Genomic DNA, 21,296 nt, shown 5'->3' with positions numbered 1-21,296 from the left:
AATTGGCTTATTACAATGTCCCTCAAAGATGGATGACAGGAAGACCGTCTTAAACAAGTGGATTATGCTGGTTCTAACAAATGTGTTTCCCCCTCTGTGCTCAATTTTTTTGTATACAGTACATGTGGAACACAAATTACCTTATACCCCTACAGTCTGATAGAAGGGCTTTGCTTAGATTGGTTAGGAGGATAATTCATATTATTCATTTAAATATGTTTTTAACGGAGTTTCGTCAGAATTTAAATTAATAATATTAATTATTGTACAATAACTTTGAACGAAATAAAATAACCAGTTACTGTATCCTTCCTCTAAGAAGGAAAATATGTTCCCCTTTTGTGAACGCTATTGTCGAGTGTTGCTGACCGTGAATGCCAGCAAGGGAGGAGCCAAGCGGCTGCGCTTCAGAGTTGGCAGTACGCTTAGTAAGAGCTGGAACACTGTCACCGTACAGTAGTAGCCTACTGAGAGTATGTACACGCAAGATTGTGTCCTACGGAACCACTGAGAGCAAATCCTCGGTATTCTGCGACTACAGAGGTGAGTAGTACATATATTGATAATATGTTATCCAAATTCAAGCTACTTGGCGCGGTCTCGCGTAAAGAAGGGGTTGGAATAGCATATTTGGGAAATGTTCCTAACGGTCCATACTGGAATCGTTTTGCCTTTGGGACTGAAGGCTAACCTCTCTAGTGATTTATATCTAGTTTGATTGGCTGTGATTGCTATGATTCCTAGAATTTTGGCTGCATAGTGAATCGCGTGATTCAAACTGGATGCTCCAAGGTTTTATATTAACATAGGCTTCACAATATCACGCTGGAACCCATGGGCGAATTCTTGGAACAGAAGTTATTGAACCACAGGAAAAAAGTTAAACATACGTTTATTACGCAGACTTTTTAATAGTGTGGGCTTAAGTGGGAGACTGCCCTTCTACCAACAACAAAATTATCATGCCATAGGTAACCATTGCAAACATTGCGTTGCATTGTAAACACAGATCATTATGAAGCTAAAATAGTCAGTAGACAAGGCATTATCACCTTTTAAACTGGCCAGTTCTGTGCATGACAGACGGTTTCTTGGACTCCATTGGGTATATGGTGAACTTATCTTATATTAGTCAATATAACTTATAATTTCAGGCAGTGGTCGGATCTGAAGTGTATAGGTAGATACATTGATACTTACATTGATGAAGCTTAATGATGTAATGGTGTTCTATTCTGTATTGTATTTAACGTGGTTTCAAGTTGTGGGTCATAATATGGTCTTGGGTTGACAGGGAGCCCTATTTGACATTTATAATTCAGTCAATGGTTATGAAGATATAATCTCTATAAATCCATAAGTGAAAAAAAAAATGTGTGGAAATAATGGGTACAATGTAATAGGGTAGAATCTCCTGCAAAATGTTTCGCTGACCTCCCTGCATAAGCACTCAATATCCTACATTTTTGGTAGCATCTGAACAAGCAAATAATACAGTCCTGAGAGCTGTGACACATGTGCAGTTGTTGTCTTATCCAGATCAAATCTATTTATATTGTCAAAACTATTTTAGTATATTGTTAACGTGATATATATAATAGCCAGTAATTTGGTGTCACAACTGTATCAATGGCAGTTAGATTAGGACTAATGCTGTAATGTATGCTATATGACATAATTCATATGCAGTTTCCACACAGATCTGCATAATTGTCAGCTGTGACTTGGAAATAGTTGTGTGGTATTAGATAAGTGTAGCCATTTGAAAGGTGAAGCAGCATAGCCGTAGGTGAAATGGGATGCTTTTTTTTTCATCTTTCCAGACAAATTTGTTGATCATAGTACAGGATGGTGTTTGTAATGGGCCAAATGAATCCAGGCTTTAAACATGTGTCACAGGGTGTTATTTTCCCTCCCTTGCTGGTCTGTTAATGATGGGGTATTTCTGGCCTGGCGGTAAACAAAAATAGTAACTCTTCTCAGGGGCCAGCGTCTTTTTAGCACCACATGGCCAGGAAATGGAGGCGGCTCTGTGTGTATTTTTATTGAATCGCTATTTTGGGTCCTTCCCATCCCAAGTGAAAATTTTCTGGTCAATTATATTGCATTAGGGTTAAGCGGGGAGGTGGTGTCTGAGGATTTCTTGTGCTTTGATCAGCTTTTGTGATCTTAGACTTAACATGTTTTACTACTGGCTGTGTAAATCATAGTAATTTAAGGCTGATTTGGGAAGCAACATGAGAGACACAGACTCAGAGTTATCCTGTCCTTCCTTGACTTCTTGGAGCATATTGCTCTAGTGGATAGATGAAGGCCAATCTATTGTATGGCTGAAATTTACTGTATGTGCGGAATGTTTCATATGCTTGAGCTCTACAGAATCGTCTGGCCCATGATCTGTTCCTGAAATCATTTGTTATAAACCACATGGAAGTCTGCATTTTTTAGTTCAGAGGCTAAAATCTTACAATATAGTTTGTCAAGATGCATCCATGTGAGATATAAATCACACTGTTATTTACAGTGGATGTGGGTGCAAACAGTTGTCTCCATCACACTGTTATTTACAGTGGATGTGGGTGCAAACAGTTGTGTCCATATCCGTTTTAAACTGAACCCTCTCTGACATTTTTCTCCCTCTCCCCACAGGCCAGTGTCCAAGCAGCCGTGTGCTGAAGCAGGGAGTGAACTGACCACTCTGTAGTTTGGGCTTCTTGCTGGTACAAGGAGGAGCCTGGTCAGGAGAGCGCTGTGTTTTTATCGTGTGGTAAGACCTTTTTCCATCGCCATGTCAGCAGTGGCCCCAGATGACCCAAACTCTTTTCCCCCGCAGGGTCTAGGCCTGAAAGGGAATATTCAGTGTAAAGTTCCAGTGTCTTTGATCTACATGGGTGCAGACTTTTCCAAGTTAAACCTTTCACAAGTCACCTTTAAGCATTGTTGTAAGTTGTTTAGAATCGTTTGCCATGTTAGTTTCTGAAGTTCCCAGTGAAACATAGTCTTTGATCCAGCTAAAATATTAGGCCCCATTTGTACGTGTGGAAATGGAATAGTTGCTGTTCAGTCTCAGTGCGTTCTTCATTTAATCAAACCTGTGGCTGGCTGCACACATTATATTGCATAACATTGTCTGGAATTGTTGTCGAAAAAACCAAAACCAGAGTTTGCGATGCTGAACAACCCAAGCTACAATGGTGTGGGTGAGCCAGCTCTCAATCACACGTCTAAAGCCGTGCATTCCATATGGATCTATGCGTTTCTATTTAAACCCGGGGCATGTTAGCAGAGACTATGATTTGCTCGTGTTTTCATTTTCCTGTGGCTTTTGGAGAAGGTCCTAATCCGCTGAAACTCAAACATGTTCCTGTGGGGTCGCCCAGCAATTTGCAAGCGGCCGTTCCAAAACCAGAAACCTCTGGCTGCCTCCTGTCTGACCACCCGTCCACACGTTTGATGCTAAATAGGTTTCCCAGGTCTCGAAAAAGTCGCCGGACAAATAAAGAAATCAAATAAATTTGTTTCCAAATATTAGCTCCTCAACTCCTTCCCTTTAGCATAATGAAACTGTCTTTGTCAAATGTAAATAGGTGTTTGGCGCACGGCTGCCAAATAAAACCATGATTTGAGGCAGCATGGGCAAACTTAATTAGACTGGCTGTTGATACTCGTGGTGTCGTCCAAACCTGAGGGCTTTGCATTGGCATCCGTCCCCTTGGCACTAACCTGTGCAATGTGTGCACACTCTAGTAAAACTGAGTACCTCCACTTGGGCAAAGTATAAACAGTATTTAAGGGCCACTGGATTCGGAGTTTGATGCTGCAAGATGGTCTGATTTTCTACTTAGGTGACTTAAAAGACACCTGTTCAATGGGCAGGTTCCTGTTTCATGTGTTCCAAGGGAATTCACAAAATGAGCAAAGGCTAGAACAGAAAGAACTGTGGAGTACGGATTTAGCAGATGTGGGATCAGATCGCTGTTGCTTTTCTCTAAGTGGCAGTTTCAGAGTCTAAAAGGAAATACCCAGTGAGTGTATATTTTGTCTTGCTTGTTTCTTTCAGCTCACTCGTTCTTTTGCCCTCCTCGCTTACCTAGGCTTTCTCACCCTACCCATCACCAAGGGTCAGAAAGGGGATCCTCCACCAATTGCTGTTGCCTAAATCTTAAGCTAATCCTCTTTCACACACCAATCCTCTTCTCTATCTGTTAAGGGTCTTTGCTGCTCACTATGATGACCTTATCGGGGTAACATTGTAGGGTCAACCAGAGACTGCTCATCTGAGATTGTAAAGGAACAACCTGGAGGAAATGAGCAATAATAAGAATGAAGGGGATGACTGACTCTTGGTATTTCTCATTATTGCCTTTACATAATTTAGTCTCCTGCACAGTTCAATTTCTTGCAGAATGTAAACATAGCCTTCCTTTCTAGAATCTTCCTAGAGATACTTATAGCATCACATATCACAGAGTGTTTATTTCATTGCAAACCAAAGATTTAACTAAGTAATAGGAGCTCTGTGCTGCTTTGCACCACTTCACCCCACTTATCCAAGGTTGGCTTGTGATCTGGCAACCACGATGGTTAGCACAGTAAGCTGTATTCAGTGTCATGTTTGTGTAGCCTCTCATTAGCAATCCAAACCTTGGAGCACGGGGCGCCATTTAACCCTTTGAGAACGCCGCTCAGTTTGCAGATGGATACACTGGTGCTGTCTGTGGGATGGGACACGATGCACCTGACTGTTCAGATTTATCTGGGAGTCGTCCTGATGTTCAGCATTCAGTCGCTGATCCACTCTTAATGAAGGCACCTGCTGTGTGCGGCAAAGGCACACCATTCGCAGCATGCTGCATTGTTGCCACATGGCCTAGTGGGTGCAGGCATGTGATTGTAGCCCTGTGCCATCAGCTCCACTTGCACTCCCCTCTCGCACTTCTCATGCGTTTTTCTTTTCTTTCTAATTCTAATTAAAAGTAACAAATGTTTTATTGCCATGACAAATTAGGTGGTAACACGTTACTTGGATAGTTTGCTTAAGTTCAGTACATAAAAATGGTCTTTAACAATTATTGAACACCTTAACCAAACTCAACCTCTAACCTTAACCTTAACCATAAAATGTAGCCTAGTGTGAACAGACATCTGTAAGTAATTGGAGGACAAAGGACAAGGGAGGTGAGGAACAAGACATCTGGATGTCTCTGGACGACAGATGTTTTCTTTTTAGTTGTGTGAAATTAAACTCTTGTCTTTATGAAATTCATGTCTATACATTTTTGTTAGGTCATAACAGACTAAAATCTTGAGATTTCTGCACTGCTAAAATGGACCTGGTTCCTACAGGAAGCATAAAGAACCATGTTGTATTTCATCCTGAATCAAATTAATGTTGCTGTACATCATGATCTTTATGAATAGGTAAAATATAAACCATGTTGATAAAATAAAAAAAACACATTTATGCTATTAGGTGAATTGACAATTGACATCTCTACTAGATTCGTCTGGCCAGCCTGTAGCACAGACATGTACATGTTGCCCATATTAATTTGCATGGTATAGTGTAGAATATTTTTGGAGGGTCAGTCAGAGTATTTCCGTCTGCATGTGTCAGAGGGGATATACATCCTGGCACAGTGCTCCTCTGTGTGCTGCTTCATTCAAATGCAGAGGCAGAAGCCAAGGTCACGGATTGGCCCGAGAAAACCCTAAACTCCTGCTTCTTAGGATGAAGTCTTCATTTCCAGTTAGGGAATCTTTAAGGACTTAAAGGGGAAGGCATTGCTTTGCTGAAAGGGCAGAATTTCCAACAAGAGAGGAGGGGGGGAAACAAATCTGAAGAATACATTATAATTTAATTTACCAGATCAAAAGATTGCACAGAGTCTATAAAAAGTCCTCACAGCATTATTCCTCTGATCTGATAATGTGTCTGCTAGATACTGTGCTAGTCAGCATGCAAAGAGTTCAAGTGAGTCTTAAATTTGTTATGTTTTCCCCCCAGTTGAGCACTGTTAATGCTGAAGAAAGTCGTTATTTCTGGGATACAGTAAAACTGAACAAGAAACATTAGTAGTGAGATTTAATGTCAGCACAGCTGAAGAGTAGGAGATTTTTGCTGCCCACCCCCTTGCTTCCGATCCCACATTACTGTACCACATAAACTGTTTTGATGAGCCAGTCTCTGATCATAATCAGAGCTGCTTGCCATTTCTCTGATAAGACTGGCTCATTTTAATAACGTTCCCTGGTACTGCCCAATGACATCTCTCTCTCTCTCTCTCTCTCTCTCTCTCTCTCTCTCTCTCTTCTTTTTTCTCTCTCTACCCCACACACTCTTCCCAGGAATGTATGCATGTCTGCAGTTCATTACATATGCTCCGGGGTTATGGGGTAATTGAGGTCTCTGACTCAGTGGCATTGGGAGGAGACTCCTCAGCAGTCTTGGCTCGCACGTCACTGCACGGGCAAAAAAAGCGGTGATGAGGTCATGTCTCCAGCCCCCATGTCCACCCCCCCATACTTCCCCCGCACCCCAATGACTTACATGCAGTTGAAAATCATATTCCATATATAAGCAGGGCAGTGTTCTATGTTACATTTGTTTCAGGTCTGCTGAAACAATCTGATTTAGTTAATTTGACTTTGCCTTTAAGATGGCTTTCGGATAAGAGGAGCAATAAGCTAGACATGCTGTTATATGACGGGACATGTTGGAATCATCTAGGGGGCACTGATATTTAATGAAGATAGCATATGGATGCCATGCAATTCATCTCACACTGCACAGAAATATCTTGGAAGGTGCAGTATAAAATTCTACTTAGAGTGCTTCTCTTTCAGTTTGGTAGGCCCTGACTTCTGCCATGCTGTGCCAAGTGAGAGCTGACAGCATTCAAAGAGAGAAAACTATGTCCTTAGGCAGCAATAAAAACAACACAATATTAAAATGACATCACAGTGGGTAGACTAATTAAATAAAAAGGAGTGTTGCTCAGACGCAGGGAAACAGAGGAACATTCGTGCATGGAATTGCAGCGGTCAGAATTTTAAGACGCAGTGGAGATTTCAATAATTTTCTCCTCAGTGTCTTTCTCTTTAAGTCTTTTTCCTGTTAATTGCACTCTCATAGACACACACACATTGGGGAATTATCTGCCCATTTACCCTCTGAAAAACAACTATTTGAGAGTGTTTTCCACATTGGGTGAAGTGACAATTGGTGGTATAATATAGCTAAATACTAAACATACAATATTTAGAAGAATTAAGTATTTATTGTAGCATTGAGTAAAATTCTCCTTTGTTTTTGTAAACAGCTCACTTGTTTGTTAATGTGAAATGCAGCTTCTTGACTCTGTACAATCTCCCAATCTTTAAGAGGGCAAGTGTGGCAGCGCTCATTCCACTCCAGGTTCTCCCTAGCCTGGGTTTTCCCATGCTGCCTTACGCGCGTGATTTTATTCACGCTGCTAGGCAGCCTGGATTCTATGGACTTTGTTTTCACCTCAACGAAGGAACCAATCACAGAACGGAGGGAGGGTAGCAAGACGATGACAACACACCGAAGCCGTTATGAGCTACGTACAGACGCATTTGATAGACATTCGTAGCGCCCAATAAACGGCTCTGGGCATTCGTAAACCACGTTTCAAATACGAGAAAATGAATGTCTAGTTCCCAGACCCCATCTCAATGAGATGAGGTCTGACGTTAGCCAGGCTGGGTTCTCCCGGTTGTCAGCAGATGTTTCTGTCTGAGACACTGTGGGCTTGGCAGTCTATTTCTGGGCTCCTTCTCAGTGCATTTACCCCAGTTCTAATCATAGGCAGCTTGGTGAACTCTTCAAGGAAGGTGAAATGCATCGCAGATTTGCTGGAAACCAAAAAGGTGCAACAAGGAACAGGGAGGAGCTTTCTCCAGTAGATGCTGTTTGCACAGTATGGTACCCTTGATATTCCAGCGCCACCCATCCCCCTAGGAGGCCCCGGCGGACTCCTCCTGCCTGTTTACCAGCTATACGTTGTGATGTGAACTCACATCAAAAGGGAAGGAGGCAGCAGTAGAGAGGGTGGCTGTGAGCCCACGGAAAGGCTCATTTTCACAGTGTCCGCCTGATTATTTCAGCACCAGCCCCTTCTGCTGTTGACGGACTGACAGTCAGTCAGGACTGGTTGGTTAGACCTACTAGTGATGTCTTCAGTGCAACGCCAAGGGATATATTACATTACTGTTTTTAGCCCTGATGGATAACAAGTGCCCTTTGATGGGAAAGTGTATATTTGGTGTATGTGAAACCCTTTGTGTGATGGTTGTATGTGCATAGGTAGCTGAGAGCTGATCAGTTTTGACTTTTCCCATCGTTACTCAGATATAGTCAGTTTAAAGTCACATGAAATGAGCATGTAAAATAATGCAGGGACACACACCTTGTTTTTTGTTTGCACGATTTTCATCAATAGTGAATAGAATTGAATACGGAAGCCAACAAATCATCAACTTAGAACATCACAACTGGTTAATGATAAGTCAATATGTCACCATCAGTTCTGCATAATGACCTTTGTCACATGAGACAGTAATATTATTTCCATCTTTAACACAGTATGTTCAGATCACAGTTCTTCTCAGATGTCTAAAAAGAAGCCGTACAGACTAAATGACATTCTGAAAGCTTCCGTCCTCCTCATTGGGACAGATAGTGCAAACAGAGTGCTAACACAATTCAGACCGATTCAAACATCTTTTAGCAGTTCACGTTGTCCTCTCTTCCTTTGTCACTTTCTCTCTCCCTGTCTCTTTCACACACACACACACACACACACTCACACACAAACGCATGCAGGTGACAGACCTTATTAATGACAGCTCATTAGTCGCCATGGCAGCGGCGCACGGGAAGACGGACAGCGTGAAAGTGAGCGTTGGCTCGTCAGGGATCAGCTGTGTGTCGTCTTGCCACGGGGGGAGCAGGGCTCTACGGGCGCAGGAGACCAGAGCCCTGCGGTCACGTGGGGCTAAGCTGCTTCAGCGCTGCGGCCACTGCTGCCTCACAGGTCACCCATAGCTGTGCGCGCTGCACTTCTAATCAAGCGACAGTAAACAGCGATAAACAACAATAACACAAACAAAGTTAAGCGTTAATAACGCGCATGCAGTCATTTCAGTAACCCTGTTGGCTGTAGTAATTTCAACAACCCTGCCACTTTATACAGTATTTAACTTTATGTGTTGTCCTTTTGGTTGACTTTTTCATACACAGTCTTGTAGATCTATTCTGGGAAAAAAAGCTCCCATCTTTCAGCACAGCTGAGTATCTGTGGAAGACATGATAATGGCTGGCGAGAGTGTTGTTCACAGGATGGTGGACAAAAGCCCACCGGCTCCCTTGTTTAGTCTTAAAAGCAACGGGCAGGAAAATAACAAGGGGCCTGATGTGAAACGGAAGCGTGGCTCCCAGCGGCTCCTCCTCGCTGAGGCCCTGAAAAACAGGAAGGGGAGGCCCCGGGGCCCGCCCGCCTTCTGCGGTAGGATGCAGCGGCCAGAGACAGGAAACAGAGCTCGCATGGATGTGCCCAGATTCCAAGAGCTTTCCAGCTGCACCACAGCCAGCGACAAAGGGAGTTGGTCAAGTGAATCACACTAGACATGAACATACACACACACAGATACAGATACTCATATTTATCTACTATCTAGTCATATTTATCTACTAGGTAACATTGGTTGTACTCTCCTTTAACAATTGGCTTTTTCAGCGGTCATTCAAAAATTCCAGATTGCTTTTTTTTTCCCGGGGCTGACATCACTCCCTTTCGTCTCCTGAAAACCTTTCCACTAACTGCAGGGATGTCTTGTTGATGAAATGAACATCAACACAAGGGTGACAGTGAGTCATCCTTTTAATTGTCTCAGGGCATGGAAAGCTGTGCAAGGGGGTTGCTTTTCCCATCAGGATTCAAAGGGTGTTTTTACTAGTCAAACAGTGTGACTGGGTGAGGCAGCTCCCATTTTGCCTTTTATGGTATGGAGAAAGCCGGGCATGAGTATGGTTATGTTGGGGTTGAGGAGATTGCATCCTGCTCTTTGCCAGCTGCACTCATTCACTTTGTGTAAGATGAGGTTCACTTTGTGTTGGCCTGCTGAGCTAAGCAAAAGCTGTTAGGACAAGAAAAGGGTGATAAGGAACACTGTATGAGTACATTGCTCTGCATAATTCTACAACATGGGAGTTGTTCCTGAGGCAATTTTATGTGTTAATTTATACATTATATACATTATATAAGTGTGCAGGAAGGTTGCACAAAAACCTATGTGATATTTTTCACAACTTCAGCTTGGGCAAGCTTTTCAAAGTCATGTGGTCACAGATTTTTATGTCAAGATAAATGTTGAGATATTTAGGGCTGGGATGCAATTTCGGTCATCATCATCAATGTTTTTACGTTTCTAATTTGTGTGCTATTAGTTTTACATAGCATGTGTATCATATGCTCTATTTAACACCTCATGGACACTTTCAAAATCCACTTTGTAGAGATTTTCTATATGGTACGGTATAGTACCTTCTCTGAAACCATCATGACTGTCGCTCCACTGGATAATACCTCAGCTCTTAACCCTTCACACACACACACGCACACCTCATATGTGTAAGCCTACTGCTCCAGTGTAAACCAGCGATCTAATGGGATTAGGCAGTCTGGTTGAGGAAATTAACAGCACTCCTGAACCAGGCAGGGGAAAAATGGGAGATAGCAGATAAACAAAATGTCATGTGGGGAATGACTCATGTTGTGTGAAAGTAACAGATTGAGAGTGTGAGTGAGAGAATGGGGCCTATACATTTATAAGGCATTTGTATATAGCTGTACTATGAGTAGACTATGTGAAGATGTCTGGCAAAGCGTTAGCGTTCAATATCTTTTGTTGTTCTTGTTGTTGCAGGTTTCTGCATCTCGTGGAGGGCCTTGGGAGAAGAATTGCGTTGTACCATGTGCTGAAGTCCTAAGGATCCATACGATTTTTTATTCTACTATTTTTTGGGGTGTGTGAACAACAACAACAGAAGCGGCCATGGGGAGAAAGAAGATCCAGATCACACGAATCATGGACGAACGGAACAGACAGGTAGGTGACAGTGAAACACTCCCACCCCCCTCGACAGCAAGTGCATGCACTTAACACTCTCTTACTAGTCCTCTCTACACTGAAAAGGAACTTAAAGTGAGTAGGGTGTGTGGTGGTGGCACACATTCCAAGCTGCAGCACACGATTACATGTCCTCTTTGTGGCGAGGAATCCTTGGAGTGGTTTCGTTCAGCTCTGACTTTCAAGAACGCAACCATCTCATAAACTTCCCCCGGAGATTTTTGCACCAAACACTTAAATGCGACGCAAGCAGCGCACTGTGCTCCGTGGCAGAGCTGACATACACGACTTAATTAGAGACCGTGAGATCCAGCAGCCCATCCATTCAAACACACTGTAGAGTTTGATGAGCTCGCAGACCTCGGGGCTCTGTGTGGGGAAGCGACGTCGGGCCGCTGCCCCCACAGGCGAGGTGTCGGACACTGGAGAGCTTGTCCGAGGCCGAGGCCTCGCGGGGCCCGCCGTCCCTGTGGTTGCAGCTGGTCGGTAGTAATTAGGAGGGCAGCCGCTGCCCAACATCCCAACAGCACCCTCTCATTAGCAGGGCGGGTCAGTGCGACACACTGCGCCCTTCTCTCGCTGGCTGCCATCACTCAGACCAACCACAGAAGCGGCTGGAATTCACCCCGTCTGCTCCGCACCGACTAAATATAAACGCAGGGAGAAGTGGCGCAACAAATCCTATCTTGTCTGGAGGACTTCTCGTCTGTGTCTGTGTGTGCTGCTTTTGGATGTGGTGTATATGTTTAATGGTTTTGAGGGGGGAATATTTTTCATTTTTTATTGGTTTGTTTATTTGTGGGATTTACCTTATTGTTAGTGCACTATGATCATTTTTAGTTTGGTTACATTGAAAAAGAAAATGGTAGTTGTAGCTGACATGTCACTATATTATGGCATAATCATATTCAGCACAGCAAGGTACAGTACTGCAGACAGTGGCACACTGTATAAATCAATGAATATTGTTTGCATGATATCACACCAAAATGTTGTGAGAGCGTTGCTTCTTGATGATAAAGTCTGCTTGTTTGGTAAGTAGTGTTTGCTTAGAAAGCCTCACAAACATGGCAGCCATAGTCCCTGGGGCTCGGCAGTGGACCCGAGGGAACAATCATTAGCATACACGTCCCATTATCATGAAAAATGTGTTCATCCACGGGACCCCAGGCACTCCATATTCATGACGTGAGAAAAGGCAGAGTGTTGTAAGTGGGCTAATGAAATACTGATGTATATTATTCTAAACAAGCATTTGACTGGTTTAGAGTAATATAACATCTTCAATTTAGCCATTTGGCCCACATTGTTACTACGGACACTCCCTGACATTATGCAGTAGATTTGTGTTGGTCTGGATCATCATATTATTATATGGAATCTTTTCCAGCATGTGCTCCTGTATGGAGTCTTACCACGCACACACACACACACACACACACACTAATTAGGGATTTCTTGGAAGAATTAATAAAAGCTTGTTGTTATTCTCGAAACCATGATGGATCATATCTTCTCACACAGGACAGCACATGTTGTTATATCAGACTGTAATCCGTGTCTCTTTTGCCTTCCGTGGGTTATCATTGGGTATTAGTAAGATCAGAGTGTAGGCACTGGCATATTCATGGTAACTGTGGTTGAAGTAGTGGCCATTAAGCAGCAGGACAGATAAAGCACTTGCAGAGGCAGAACTATGCTTTGGAATCTACACTGTAGATTCATAAACTGATTTATGGCCCAGAGCCTACCCATTCACAGATTTCATAGATAGGGCCATAAGCCCTTGACATCCATTTGTTTGCACTGTCCAAAGACGTCCCCATGCAGCCTGTTAATGGGAATGCCACGGTAAGTGGACGTGAATGCCCTGTGACCTACATACGGGCCGTGCACAGCCTTTGTACTGTAAGTGCCCCCGAGAGCAAGCCCGAGCAGAGCCCGGTGTGTGCTATCTATCTCTCCCTCTCTCTCCGGTCCCTCTGAAGCTGTGGTCCAGTTGAACAAGGCCAAGAGTAGAGGCCAGGGCCCTGCAATCAGACTCAGGGCACAATGAAAGGCAGCGCCCAGGAGGAATGTCACATTGCACAAGGTTGTTTTTTAAACAGCTATGAAAAAGAGTAGTGTGTATAATGTCTTAATTAGAAGACAGATCCATATCATGGCTAATTTGTCTCGCCATAGATGAACTTGAAGTGTTCTTTTGTGAAACAGTTACTTAAAGTGGTGGGAGATTTAACTCAATTGGATATAAATGTTAATTTTGTTTGAGTTTGTCCAATGTGTTTATTGGAAAGCCATGTCTAGGACCTTAGTCATTCCATATTAAGAAACACTTGATTTCCTTGCGTTTTACTTGTTTTTCTCACAGGTCACATTCACTAAAAGGAAGTTTGGCCTGATGAAGAAGGCGTACGAGCTGAGCGTCCTGTGTGACTGTGAGATAGCACTGATCATCTTCAATAGTGCAAACAAGCTCTTCCAGTACGCCAGTACGGACATGGACAAAGTTCTACTCAAGTACACCGAATACAACGAACCCCACGAGAGCAGAACCAACTCCGACATTGTGGAGGTGAGTGTCATCTTGTTTAATATTTACCTTAAAGGAGGTCAAGCTACATTGTAAACAAGAATGTGCCATTACCATTCTTCCTTCTATCATTAGTATAATCTGTCAGATTTGATTTGCTGTCAACCAATCAGTTAGTCTAGGCTTTTCTCAGTTACATCGACAGGTATTTTCTGTATGAAAATTGAGAAAGAGCATCAGATATCCATATGGACTTAATAATTAACAGCTCTTCACTCATGTAATGGAGCAGCCTAATGATTTCAACTACCTCTTTTTCAAACATGAAGTTCACATATTAGTGTGTGTTTGGTATTTTATGTAATTTAATTAAAATAGTTGTTGTTCCATCCATTGTAGACTTTGACAGATGTTCAAATCCCTGTCATCTCAGGTTAGACACAATAAGATGGTAAAACAAACACTGTGTTTTACCCTCAGACAGTCAAAAGAGAATGTTCTCCTATTTTCACCTATTCTTTAGTGATAGCTCTAAGAAGTATATTTTTGCAGAAAAAAAAAAGAATTCTCAACTCCATCTTAAACTATGACACAAAATGTCTGATAGGTCATTGCGTTGTGTAAAATGTAATTTGTCTGGAAGGAAAATGAATTAGTACTATTCCCAACACAAATGAGCCGCAATACTTGAGGCTGCATGTTTATACCACTAAAGGAATATAGTTAATTCTCCAGCTTGTGCCTCTATGAAAGTAAGTGGGGGATTCCACAAAGGAATCACATTCCTTCTGTTTTATTCTTGCCACTTCAAAGTGAAAATGAGTTCATGTGACTCATAACTTGGGCTCATTGGTATCTCTTTGTTGAACATTATTTAACATAATGTAATTACACTTGAAAGGGTAAAATAGTGTTAGCTGTTTTATGAGGTTAGTTGATACAGATAACATTGTGAATGGCACCAGCTGCAGTGAAATGTGTCCATACGCGTAGTGTTAGCTTATGACCAGGTTTCTGCATCTTGGTGTAAGATATGATGATGAAAACGTATTTCATATTGACCAGCAGACAGGTGCAGAGATGAGTTCTTTGCTGAGCTGCAGAGAATTGAGATATCCCCCTCTCCTCTGAATATTGTTTGCGCCGCACGCAAACATTTACATTGATATGTGAATTCAACAGCTGTGGCGAGCTAAAAATACTCAGCATCTGTAAGTGGGTGAGAAAATGACGAAGGTCGGGATGATTTTTGCAACTCTGTATTTGCAGCTCTGTATCCATCTCCGGATTTGCTCACTTGTATCAGCCAATCTGCATCTCATTTGCACTTCTGTTCTCCTCAAGTGGCCGTGCATTACGGCAAATTTGGAATTGCAAGATGGTGTTTGTGAGTCCCAGGCTATTGAACTAAGAGGCCGTGTTGTGAGAACTGTGAGATCTTTCTCGCTTCGCCCCAGACACAGATACGCAGCTGGGGAGACAGGGCTCCGTGGTCATCACCTCTGTCCTCCAACACGGCGAGAAGGACATCTGTCTTGCACGTAATTGAATCAGACATGAATAGAACTGTCAATAGCCATTAATAGATTGAAATAATAAAGAGTGGCCCATTAGCGTCTGGGAATGCTGTCAGAGTACTGCTCAGGCAGTAGTAAGTGTGGCTAGCCGCTCACTGTCTCCCTTTCTATTATGAGCACAGGCCTTGGGCTATTAAAGAGCCGGCCTAATCACCCCATCAGCGCAGAGGCATGTCTTTGCAATGCCGGGCATGTCGACCTTCACATGCGTTATGACATTTGCTATTTACAAATCACCATGACACGGGTGTTTATTTAGGCCTTACTGTATGTGTGTGCTGAGGATGGGCCATTTGCTGGAATATGCCCCCTGCTGGATGCTGGCTCTTTGTTGAAAAGATGTGATATGACAGGCCGGGGGAAAGATGTGTTAGATTATTTCCCGGGTCATATAGTTGTGGTGGCGTGGAATATGCTTGGGAGCCTAAACTTCCCATTTTATTCAGACTGTCATATGAGAGCTATGAATGCTGATATCGGAAGCCACCAAACAATGTGCAAACATACGGTCACACCTTTCCATTAGATTGTCAAAGCCATTTCATAACAAGTGTGGCAGAAATATATATGGGCAAGAAAAGCAAAGAAGGATTATGAGATAGATATCCTAAGGGCGTCTTCAGTCTGAGGACCATCTCAGTCAGGACTGTTAGAGAGATTAGCGGCAGTTGTCTGCCCTGCCTAACTGGAGACTAGCTTCTCTGCCAGCCTCTCCCAGGGCCTATTGGGTGAGGTCTCACCAAGGTCTCTCTCTCTCTCTCTCTCTCTCTCTCTCTCTCTCTGGCATCCACTGAGCTGCCCCCTGATCAGATCAGAATCCTCAATGGGCCTGATAAATATTTCATGCAGTTGTGAGAATGAGAGCGAGATCATATTTCACAAGCCCAGAAAGTCGATGTCTGGACACTTGTCTGGGGTCAAAGAAAAGTACCTCACAAAGTCAAGCAGCTTGGCTCATCTGAGGCCTTACTAGAGTTATTTGCTGAAATAGTGTTTCTTTGGTGACAGAAAACAAAAACATAACCAAGATGAAAACAAGAATTACTGCAATTAGTGCAAAACTTGAACTACAAAAAGTCTAATTGTGTGTTCATAATACATGTTTATATTGTTGTATAATGTGTAATTTTATAAATTGAAATATGGAATGACAATGACAGTTACAATTTAATGCATCTATCTAAAACAAAAACACTTCAGTCAAGACATTATTTTCTTTACATTAGAACATCTTGTGTTTAATTGCTTGTCAGACAAAACCCTCCAAATAACCAGATTTCTCTACATATGGTAACAGCGACAGTCCATGCTTCAAGATAGATAAGTCAATTATACAACTGAAAGTAGGTCAAGGTCCTTGTCTTCCAAGGTCAAACACTCTTGCGCAGCCAGTGCAGGTTAGTGGTCTTGAAAAGGGGTCAGCAGTTGTTAAGGACTGATCATGCTGTTCATGTTCCATATGTCTGGTTAAGTCGCTCTACTAGAGGCTGAAGTCAGGGGTGGTTTAATGTCGGGCATTTGCAAGTCACAAAGACCAGGTCCACTCCACCGGGGCCATTATGTGAGATTGCTAGATTTTCAATTTTTGTTTGTGTGGGAATGATCGAAGTGAAACTTGTGCTTTGTTTTACATTTGAAAATGACTGCATGTATGTATGAGTAGTTGAGATTCAGATGTTCTCACAAAGCTATCATTTACCGACAGCTGCTACAGCACAGGCATGAATCGAGAGAGAGAGAGAGAGAGAGAAACATAGAGATAGAGAGAGAGAGAGAGAGAGAGAGAGAGATGCTCATTAATACAATGCCTACATGCTTTGGACAGCTCAAATGTCACCACTCTGCCACTGCTTCGGATTGCTTCCTGGAACAAAAGCATACTGCCGTACCATGTCCTATTGCTGCATAATGTTTCACCTGAAAAAGCTTTAACTATCGATCCCCTCCTTTGAAACATTTGTACTACTGTACTATACAGTATACTGCACTGCCAGATGGTCTGGAGAGTCTGCAGCCAGCTTCTTGCATGCAGGCAGGTGAATTTGCTAATTCTATTTCAGAAACTAAGGCACAAAGGCCAGGATGACTATGCCATTCCCGTGGTAGACGAGAGCTACGGGCTGAGCCCCGAGCTGGATGACGAGAGTGATGTAATGTGTAAGCACTTGAGTGTAAGTACTCTCTATCCGCCTCCTCTCTTCCCCCTTTGTGTTGATTTCCCTTTTTCTCTTTTTTTATTTTGATTGTCCACCACAGGCGCTAAACAAGAAAGAGCACAGGGGCTGCGACAGCCCCGACCTGGACGCCTCTTACGTGCTCACCCCGCACACAGAAGAAAAATATAAAAAAATTAATGAGGAGTTTGATAATATGATGCGAAATCACAAAATCGTAAGTAACTACAGTGCTGCTGCTGCTGCTGCTGCTGCTGCTGCTGGTGCTGCTGCTTGATATGTTGGCACGAGTCCTGCTGGGTTTCAGCATCTAACATTGTTTTCGTTCTAATGGTTCTCACACGGAAAGGTGCATTCTCTGATGATAATATAAGTTTTTTTCCCCCTTAACGTGAAAATGGTCACCAGATTTGTAACAGCACAGTCCAGACTCTCATTATAATATATGCTCCCTGGAGACAGGGAAACGGACTGCAGAAATGTCACCTAGTCTGAGGGAGCGTGCCTTGTATTAAGCCGGCAACATATGGTGCCACTCCTTAGACAAATAACGCACAGGTTTCTGAGGTCATCGTGAAATGAGTGGTGTTTCTTCTGGGAGTGAGGTCACAGTTTGGCACAGGATTGCAGAATAGTGACTATCTATCTCTGTGTCAGGCTGCGTGTGTGCTGTGTTGTGTGCCTATTGCTAATTGCTATAGATTAAGTACACATACGTGTGTTTGTTTACATTTTCCCTCCAGGTGTCTCTGCGATGAGGAAAATAGTTAATTTTGATAATTCAATCTGCTAACAATTGTAATGTTTTGTAAGCCCTGAAATGTCTGAATATGCCATTAACTACAGTTGCTTGCTTTTTGCTGTGTGTTGCCATTTATGTCTCCTGTTACTTCTTCACCTCACATTTCCATTTTAACTTATTGAATTAATGAATTGTTTGTTTGTTTGCTTTACAAAGTCTCTCTAACTGTTCATGTTCTTCTGCAGCCATCTGGAATGCCACAGCAGAACTTCTCCATGCACGGGGCTCTGCCGGTGACCAACCACAACCCCCTGGCCTACAGTTCTGGGGGCTCCCTCGGCCACTCCGCCTCCCTCAGTGACGCTGGGGTGCTGTCGTCCCCCCATGGCTCCTTGCATAGAAACATGGGCTCCCCTGGGATCTCTCAAAGACCCCCCAGCACAGGGGCTGCAGGTCAGTCTGAGCATTAGGCCTTACACTCTCAATTACTCACTACAGAAATGAACACGTGATAGTCTGTGGATAGCATTATATTATGCATGTATTCAGTTGTTCAATTTACTTTTGTTTTTTATCTTAAAAGGTTCTATGATGGGAGCTAGTGATATGCCAATGGTGAATGGTTCAATATCCAGCCAAGTAGGTAAGTCAAAAGACTACATACCAACTTGTTTATGCTGTATGTGTGTTGACAGGACATTTTTAGTGACAGTTTTGCATTGATGTGTTAACCATGAGCGTACACTTCCTGTCTATGACACGTTTCCTTCACTCGACATGTGGGTGTCTGCGTGCATGGCAGTGGCTTGGCTCGGCCGTTGTCCTTTTAAGGGCCGAGAGAAAGTCGGCAAGATGGCCCAGTAGACCTCTGAAAGCATGTGGACCATGGCAAGCCTCTCGGGCGGCGTGTCCACCATGCCTCAGCCCCAGCCCGCTGTCACAGTCCGCCCGTGTACTGAATGAAAGAGCGCGGCAGGTGGGGCTTAACTGTCTTCCCAGCTCCAATCTGTTGGGATGGGTTTGAGGATGTTGTTTGTGCTTGGATGACATACAGCCTGTTAAAACGACCAGCTGATGGCTCCATACAGCACAAAGCTTGGTGCTGTATTTTGTATTGTTTGAATTTGATGCGTGGATTTTCCTCTGCATGTCATTTAGCTGATGATTTATGTACAACAGCTGCATATCTTTATCTATGGATGAATGCATTATGGCATTAACACAATGAAGACCTTTGGCCCATACAAGTCATACACATTTAATGATCATATAGTGCATTAATCATATATGTTGTTTCTGTGAAGCTTTTTACATTTTTGCTCAAAGAATGAATATCTAGGGTTGATCTAGAGTATCAACACTGAGCAAATGAGCATCTATATAGTTGACCCTCACTGTAACAAAGAGGGCACTTGAAGACATGTTGAGGTATTTTGTGGTTCCAGTGGAGCTTTCGATAGAGCGTGGCGCTGATTCGGTATTAGAGTGGTTTAAGCTGCAAGATGTCCTCCTCAGCATGCCTGTTCCTGTTACATCCCCCTGCTCCCCCAGCCCCTCCCCTCCCCCCTCCCACTCCCCCACCCCAGGCTGTCTGGGTGATGATTTGGTAATCACGACACAATCTGCATATGGCATGGGCTCAGCTGACCTGCCTCTTACTGATGGGGGGGGGGGCATACACAGAACGCAAGCTGACAGGCAGCAGACTGGATACTGGATCGGAGTCTATTGAGGATAATGTGAAATATGAAATTACAAGGATGCACCCACATTTAACAAAAGAACATACACATAAAAAACAAACACATGCAGTTTATGCACAAGTCATATTTTTATATTGTATGTGTATCTTCTTATATGGAAATTAATATAGTATGTTTTTGGAATTATACTGCATTCAAGCTAGTTAATGGGTTTACGTGACAGCATTTTCTTGTGAGCACAGCTTGTCTGTAGTTTGTGTCAGTCATTTCAGGGGGTTGTGGGGATTGGTGTTGTGGTGAGAGGGCAGAGGGAGGGTTGAGGAGTTACATACTGGCACATGTACTAACATATACCTAACTTACATATGTGTCAGATTGTTGATTGCTGAGGCTTCCTGGGCTGGGTCTGGCGTGAAACACTGATCTGGCAGACATGCAGTTGACACATAAACAGACAAACACATAGACATACCCGCACACACGTACACACACACACACACACACACACACACAGACACACGGAGAGAGAGAGAGTCAGCTATACCTAAGCAATAAAATGGCTCCCTGCTTGGCACCTGGTTGGCGATGCTCCCAGGCTGCCAGGCTCCGGAGCAGGTGCCAGTGAGAACAAGCCTGGCCAGCAGCTGTGGAAATAATGGTGGAATCTCTGCTAGATGACAGTTACCCTGACCCACATCTGCACTCCTTTATTCACCAAGTTCACCGCTCTCAAAACCCACTTATTATCAGTAGAACTCAAACTCTTGTTGCAAAGATGTAATTTAGCCTTATGAATAATGGATAAAACAATGAGGACTTGAGTGGCAGTGACTGAGAATGTTGTGCTGTTTCACTGTAAGACACTTTTTGTTCAAGCATGTAAAATGATTCAGCTGCTAACTCAAATGTATAGACAATAACTTGGATATCTGAATTCGTCATTACCAAATTGCTATTCCCAGTTGGACTCTATCCAGAATGCACTGCATTGTCAAAATATGTCAGAATTCCCAAGCCAAGGAAGGAATGCCACAGCCAGCACAGCCTGTTCTTGGCATATTGTCTTGTAGTCGTTTTGCTTTTGGTTGAGATGTTTTTGTGTGTTATATTTGCTTCAGGACAGTCTTGGCCTCACGTACACTGTTTATCCTTGCCCTAACATGCTCCTCTCGCTTTCCTTGTGTCTGTGCAGTGAATGGCTTTGTGGGCAATACCAGCGGGAACAGCTTGGGGAAAGGGATGCCAGCCAAGTCTCCATCGCCCCCTGGTGGCAATCTGAATGTCAGCGGCCGTAAGCCGGACCTGCGAGTGGCCACTGGCAAAGGCATGATGCACCCACTGGTGAGTGTGTTTGGCGCTGGTGTGAGATCATTAAATAATTAAATGCATAAAGTAAATTAAATGCTTATTTGT

The 21,296-nt window shown here is 43.2% G+C and overlaps 1 protein-coding gene across 6 annotated transcripts in view; it reads left to right on the top strand.

The window, feature by feature from the left end:
* The first annotated feature begins 396 nt into the window (after nt 1-396).
* mef2ab (myocyte enhancer factor 2ab) overlaps nt 397-21,296 on the top strand; it is a 25,931-nt gene continuing 5,031 nt past the window's right edge. For 2 of the 6 annotated variants that reach the window (XM_048263216.1, XM_048263215.1), the window contains exons 1-9: nt 397-543; nt 2,650-2,767; nt 10,951-11,133; nt 13,526-13,729; nt 17,325-17,435; nt 17,521-17,655; nt 18,426-18,633; nt 18,764-18,823; nt 21,076-21,224. In XM_048263216.1, the coding sequence (XP_048119173.1) occupies nt 11,080-11,133; nt 13,526-13,729; nt 17,325-17,435; nt 17,521-17,655; nt 18,426-18,633; nt 18,764-18,823; nt 21,076-21,224 (921 nt within the window). In that variant the 5' untranslated portion in view covers nt 397-543; nt 2,650-2,767; nt 10,951-11,079. The remainder of the gene's footprint in view (nt 544-2,649; nt 2,768-10,950; nt 11,134-13,525; nt 13,730-17,324; nt 17,436-17,520; nt 17,656-18,425; nt 18,634-18,763; nt 18,824-21,075; nt 21,225-21,296) is intronic. The other 4 variants (XM_048263219.1, XM_048263217.1, XM_048263220.1 and 1 more) reach the window with 2 other exon arrangements.

This window comes from Alosa alosa, chromosome 14, assembly GCF_017589495.1.
Source record: "Alosa alosa isolate M-15738 ecotype Scorff River chromosome 14, AALO_Geno_1.1, whole genome shotgun sequence".
Lineage (NCBI taxonomy): Eukaryota > Metazoa > Chordata > Actinopteri > Clupeiformes > Clupeidae > Alosa > Alosa alosa.
This window is presented reverse-complemented; position numbering and strand designations above follow the sequence as displayed.